Source organism: Pundamilia nyererei, unplaced genomic scaffold (assembly GCF_000239375.1).
Source record: "Pundamilia nyererei isolate P.nyererei 1_Seehausen unplaced genomic scaffold, PunNye1.0 scaffold00120, whole genome shotgun sequence".
Classification (NCBI taxonomy): domain Eukaryota; kingdom Metazoa; phylum Chordata; class Actinopteri; order Cichliformes; family Cichlidae; genus Pundamilia; species Pundamilia nyererei.
In genome coordinates, this window is record NW_005187521.1 from 1,841,680 (window position 1) to 1,848,521 (window position 6,842).

Genomic DNA, 6,842 nt, shown 5'->3' on the forward strand with positions numbered 1-6,842 from the left:
AAACTCTGAGTCGGTCTGCCAGTGTCTCATTTCTCTCTTACTGTGTTTGAATAATTGTCAACCCCTGACAGTATTAAACAGCAAAATTAAGGATTTCTGGTCAGAGGTCATTTTGGGGGGGGAAAGAGAAAAACAGCGCCCGACAGCGCTGTAAACAACGGTAAACTGGTGTGGAATAAGCAAACGAATAATACAGAAAACAGATTTGAGATGGGAAACTGTTCTTGAAGTACATTTTGGTCGAAGACGGACAAAACTTGTTGCTCAGAATCAGTGAGCTGACGACTTTCAACCCCGACAGGTTTGTGCCATCAGGTAAGAAAGCCGTCATCTCACTGATACGTCGGCTCCACGCTCTGTTTACGGCTTTGTGTGGAATCGGTTTACTTGCTCTCATTTACTATTTTATCTGTTTGGTGGTTGTTCAAATAGTTTTGTAAGCTCCTGGCTTTTCTGGCAAAAAACATTAATATTTAAAAATTGATTCAGGATTTAATGAATCAACGTTGCGTTATTCAAGCTAAAATCCACTTCAATTGGAAAATCGACTATTGAAACCCAGCCCTACTACTCACCCGTCTATCCACCTAAACTTTCAAACGTACACACACGTAGGCCGAAAGGAATATCTGGACCAGGACCAATCAGAGGTCCTCTCCCTTACTATCTCTGATTGGTTTAGACCACGATAGGGGCATAATGTGCATTTGCTGTTGATTACATGGAGACTTTCAGAGTAGCAGAGACTTTTTTTTCTTCTTTTTAATCAAATGACTGGATGATTTTTTTTAGTTGCATCATTGAGAAATTAGAGCCCCGGGCTAATTATGTAATAATACAATTTTCTAACTAACTAAGCAGCTCAATCTTTTTTTCTTGACGTGTTCTTTAAAGATATAATATGTCGTGAAAGAAATGCAGATGTAAAATGCAAAAGTGAGGTCAAAAGGTTAAATGTGACATATTTGGATGTAAAGTATAATGTGATATTTAGAAGCCACATATACCAGTATCATTTCCTAAATTGAAAACGTATAAACAAACGGTACAATTTTAAGCAACGTTTTAAATATTTTTAAAGACATTTTATAAAAGTCTGACCTCATTTGACTTTGAAGGAATCGGAGATCAAGTAATGTGTTATTTAGAATCTCTTTATACACTGTATTGCCAAAAGTACTAAACCACTTATCCAAATCACTGAATTCAGACGTTCCAGTCACATCCTGACGCACACAGTGCACACAGGTTGCTGACTTTCTGCAGAGTCAAAATACGCCTTCACTGGACTCTAGAGCAGTGGAGACGTGTTCTCTGGTGTGACGAATCACACCTTGGTGGTTTCCAGGAGAATGGTACTTGTCTGGCTGCACTGTGCCAAGTGTAAAGTCTGGTGGAGGCGTGGGGTTGGTTTTCAGGAAGTTGTTCCAGTGAAAGGAACTCCTAATGCTTCAGCATAATGAGAAACTTCGGACAATTTTATGGTCCCAACTTTGTGGAAAATGTTTGGGGATAAACCCTTCCTGTTCCAACACCAGCGAACAAAGTAAGGTCCATTAAGACATGGATGAGCATGTTTTGTGTGGAAGAACTTGACTGGCTGGCACAGAGTCCTGACCTCAACCCCCACACAAAGATGAGAGCGGTAAATGTGAGCCAGTTTTCAATAAACACACTCCTATAAACACACTGCTTGTCCAGATGCAAAGAATGGCTTCATATCAAATCTTCTAGATTAAGAATTGAATATTGCTCAAGTTCATATGCGAGTCAAGGCAGAGGAGCAAATATATTGCATGATTCCCTATATGTTGTCCATAAAAACAGTTTCAAGAAACAGCTCTATGGAAATATCATCAATTGAACGTCCGATCACTCTATTGAACTTTGAGAGGTCAGAGGTCAAGAATGATTTATTTTAAATCTTTTTACAATACTTTATGTTGACGATACACACCACACTTATAAGAATCATAGTTTCTAAGTTATAAGGCTTTTTGTAAATTTTTAAATACGTCGCAATAAATCATAAAACTTGAACTTGGTGGATGTATGCCACATTTGAATGGGTTGTTAAGATGACTCCACTCTACATGTCTACAAATCAAATCATCAGAATATATTCAAACGTTTTAAAGCTGTTGTGTTTACAGACAGAACAACACGTATGCAAACGCTACCAAAAACAGAACGTCCTTGGTGGAGGAAACAATACACTGAATTCTTCTTCACCATGACTTATTACAACACAGCCTGTACTCATGAAGTCACCATCATTTCACTAATCCAGTCATCAAAGGCTTCAGTGACAGATACCACTTAAGAGTAGAATAAATTTGAATAACAATGATACAGATATATTCAAACTGATGATTATTATGATATTACGAAATATAGAAGTTATCCCTTTGAGACAGAAATTCAATTTTAGGATTAATTAAGACAGATTATTTGCTCTGTATGATGTCAGTGAGCAGGGTTATTCCTGATACGGTCATCTCATGCACACAGATCTGCTTAAAGGCAGATCTGTGTGCAGCTAGTTGGGCACACAGACCTTTAAGCAGATCTGTGTGCCCAACTAGCTGTTGATTTTGTTTGCAAGGAGCAGCCAATCAGAAGTGAAGGCTGAACTGAACTAAGCTGCAGGAAGAGAGGATACTTTTTCAAAACGCAGAGCTACTCTAGTAAAACCCAAAAATAAAATGAAGCAGCTGGAAATTAGCATAATAATGTCGACGGACTCACCTGTTCAGGAGCCATGTATGATGGTGTTCCCTTCTCCTCAGTTCTCTTGATCGGGGACTTGTCATCGTCGTCGTTCTCAGCAGTGACCAGTCCAAAGTCTCCGATTTTCACTTTTGTGTCCTGCCCAAACAGGATGTTGGCAGGCTAGCCGGATGAAACAAAGCAAACATGTGACCAATTGTTACATCCTGTGAGGCTGTGGGAGTGTTGGTGCGGTGTTGCAATAAACAGTAATGAGTGAGAATCTCTGGGTTTCTGTGGATTTCGGTAAAAGAGTAAACTGAATAATTTTAGAAACGACAAGTCACATACGAACATTACACCTTGTTGTCAGGTTTTAACCTGCGTGCACACACACACACACACACACACACACACACACACACACACACCTGTGGTTAGCCCGTTATCTGCTTCGTCTGGCTCACCTTCAGGTCTCTGTGGATGAGCTTCTTGGAGTGAATGTACTCTATACCACTGACCATCTGCTGAGCAATGGTCAGACTTTCTTCTCTTCTCTTGGAGTTTGATTTCTTCGTATACCAGTCTTCTATCCAGTCTAGAAGTGTTTTGGTGTCACACAGTTCCATCTGAATGTAGAGGCACTTCTTGGGTGAACCAGTGGAAGACCTAAAACAGGATGAATGATCAAACAGTGAAATGATACAAAAGAAGCGAAGAATTACTTTCACAAGTGGACGAGTCTTACTGTGTACTGCAGCTTTCGTCAGTGCTGTCCAACTGGTATCCTGAATCCTCCGTCCAACACGAGAAGTATCTAATGATATTAGGGTGCTCGAGGTCTGACAACGCCATGGCTTCTCGTAGAGCTTTTCTAATTCAAAGAGGGGGGAAAAAACTGAATCATACAACTTTACTATAACTAACTGTAACAATATAAACCAATAAAGCACGCAGTGAAATCATGCAATATTGCAGAACACTTCACTTACTCGTTCCAGCGGATGATCTTTACTGCGTAATACTTTTCCACCAGTTTATGTTTTACCTTGACTACTCGACCAAAAGCTCCTTTACCCAGCTTCTCTACGTAGTCAAACTGTGAATGACTGTTGACAGAAATCTTTTATTAAATATCAATTTCTTAAAGCAGTTGAACAGAAGGTGATAATTTTGATAATATTGCATTCTCATATTTTTATTTTCCACACCTGAAGATTTCTGAATCAGCTGACATGTCACTGGGGGAGCTTCCTGAACTCTTTTCTTCAGGACACAACATATCCTTGACAAACCAAGACAATAGAGTGCATAGTGTAAAAAAAGAGAAAGAAAGAAAAGACCCCAAAGCATGTAGCATGACTTAAATCAATGAACTTTCATTGTTCACATCATTGAACTACTAAGCTGCAGTTCACAGTATCTTTTTTAAAATACTGTGAACTGCAGCTTAGTAGCATGTCTGAATAGATATTCACAGATTTTGGGCTTCATATGAGCTTTTTGTTGCTCTGCAAATTTGAGTAAATACAGAAGATTTTGCTAGAAAATAAAAACAAAAAGAAAATAAAAGAAAACAAATATTTACTGCATATAAATAGCAATGTTGGGTTACTTAACGTAATCCCTGATTCTCTGATAATAGAGTGAGATGTTTCACTATGGGAATCACCTTGGTGTGACCAACTATGGAAGCTCCAGTGACACCCTGTCTGTCCATGACAGATCTGTCGAGCCGTGCCCCTCCTGACTCATTCTCAGTAGATTTCTTTTGGTCCCCAAGCAAAGGATGAAAGTGCTGGTGAAACACTGTTATCAAAGAACCAGGGATTACGTTAAGTAACCAAACGCTCTTTTCTACCTTTGCTCGGTGTTTCACTATGGGAGATATAGCCCATTCCCAAACTGCACCAGCCCCCTGAAGCTACGCTCCAGGACTACACCAGGTATAGCACAGAATCTCAGGTCACACCTTAGGCACTAGATTCCAGCACTGCCTGAGTCAGGGTTAACTATGCAAAAATCCAGTAGGGCTGCCACGATTAGTCGACTTGTCACAATTACGTCTACTATCAAAATCGTCAACCACTAATTTAATAGTCGACGTGTCTGAAGCTTTGTAAGCTCCTGAAAAATGCAGGAATAACTAGTAGGATTTAAAAGTGTAATAACGTACTGAAACATAAGATGGCAGCACTGCATGTACAAGGATGCCAGCTGCCACTAAACATGAAAGAAGAAAAAGAAGCAGCAGTCTCCGGTATCATAGCTGTGTCCAAATTCAGGGGCCGCATCCTTGGAGGCTGCGTTTGTAGGCCGATTACGTTACAGCGACACAACGAAGACTGTGCAAACTTGAAGACTCCTCCAAATGCGGCCTTCATTTCCCCAGATTTGAAGGATGGGTCGGGTGTATCCTTCATGGCCCAACCTATCCCAGAATTCATAGCGTGGCCCAGCCAATCCCAACAATGGTGTCAGCTACTTAGTTTAAATATTAATCTTTCTGGGTCACAAAATAAACTTAAGATATTTACAAGCAAGAATGTAAGTCGTTCAGATCATTTAAAAATGTTCTATCATCTTGTCTTTATTTTTAGTTAGCAAATACCTTAAACACGTAAAGCTGTAAGCTAATGATTGTTATATAAGAGCAGACGCACGCTGGTGCAATAAGCTGTACGTTTTACGTCCAATGTACGCATGATCTGATTAGTCGACTAATCCCCCCCAAAAAACTGTTGACTAGCCAACTATCAACATAGTCGTTTGTAGCAGCCCTAAAATCCAGCCCACAAAAATACAAATGTGTGGCACATATATCCTGGACTGATACACCTCTGAACAAAGCTGAGGATGTGACAATACCAATGGTAGAATGAGTTTGGAGTCCCAGGAGGCCTATGAGCCCTTAGAGCTGTAAGCCAGAGCTATGGCCTCTACAATCCACTGAGCTAGCCTGCGGCGTTACAGGAGCCTGCCCTTGTCAGGGGAGGCCCAGGAAACAAACAGCTGATCTGATATTCTGAACCCAGCACTTCTGTCCACATGTCCCAAAGACTCTCATGGGGTCCGCCTGTAAAGCATGTTTACTGGCAGACTGAGCATGTTTAGCAACCATACAAGACTCGCTATAACGCAATTGCCTGACACAAACATCAGCCATCTCGCCAAACAAAACCAGGAACTGCTGGAACAACTTGCCTGACACCACACAGCTGTTTAACAGAGTGTAACTATAAGTGGACTTCTTCCAAAGGATTTACCATAATCCAAACTGGGACTGGAAAAACCATTCTGCGATATACTCCTATAGAGGACAAGGGAGAACTGTTAAGCACCTAATCAAGTTAGCCTGGACACGCTAAGGAAACTCAAAGTAGTTTTTCACGGTAAGAAAGCAACAATGAGTTAGGAGGCGCTGGTCGGCGAGTTAGAATAAGGGGGCGGAGTCCTGAGCTCAGCTTGACAGGTCTGTCATGGACAGATGGGTTGTCATTGGAGCTTCCATAGTTGGTTACGCCAAGGCAATTCCCATAGTAAAACACTGAAGTCAGAAAAAGAACTTGTTTTTGTTCTAATATTCACGTTCGATTTAAAATAGGACAGTGTGCGTGAAACATCAAATGTGTTGTCAAATTTTACTGCCAGTTTCTTCAGGTTTCACTCAATCTTTGATCTTCTTGTTTTTAGGAGGATTTCAGACTGGACCTTGGAGTCACTCCGACACACTGGCCGCTTTTAAAGTTTTTACTCAAAATAGCACTGTTAGTGTGAAAGGTAATACAAGACCTGAACCTTGGAGTTTTTTGACGAATTACAGGTCTGCGCCACAGGTTCTGATGAAGCGCCACAGGAATCCCTGGGAGAAAACAAAGAGGTAAATTAGTAAACAATCCATCCTTTCTCTTTTGCTGATCCTCCTCAGGGTTGCGGGTTGCAATTGAACAGAAGGTGATAATATTGATTATATTGCATTCTCATATTTTTATTTTCCATACCTGAAGATTACTGAATCAGCTGACATGTCACTGGGGGAGCTTCCTGAACCCTTTTCTTCAGGATACAACATATCCTTGACAAAACAAGACAATAGAGTGCATAGTGTAAAAAAAGAAAGGAAAAAAAAAAAA

At 40.5% G+C, this 6,842-nt stretch overlaps 1 protein-coding gene across 1 annotated transcript in view; it reads right to left on the reverse strand.

Moving 5' to 3' along the window:
• The window catches only part of LOC102197412 (interferon-induced, double-stranded RNA-activated protein kinase-like), a 10,381-nt gene that overhangs the window by 3,117 nt on the left and 422 nt on the right, over positions 1–6,842 (reverse strand). The window contains exons 3-9 of the mRNA XM_005742451.1: positions 6,711–6,784; positions 6,508–6,571; positions 3,921–3,994; positions 3,702–3,818; positions 3,458–3,583; positions 3,177–3,378; positions 2,749–2,892 (exon numbers count right to left, since the gene is read on the reverse strand). Coding sequence (XP_005742508.1) covers positions 2,749–2,892; positions 3,177–3,378; positions 3,458–3,583; positions 3,702–3,818; positions 3,921–3,994; positions 6,508–6,571; positions 6,711–6,784 — 801 coding nt within the window. The remainder of the gene's footprint in view (positions 1–2,748; positions 2,893–3,176; positions 3,379–3,457; positions 3,584–3,701; positions 3,819–3,920; positions 3,995–6,507; positions 6,572–6,710; positions 6,785–6,842) is intronic.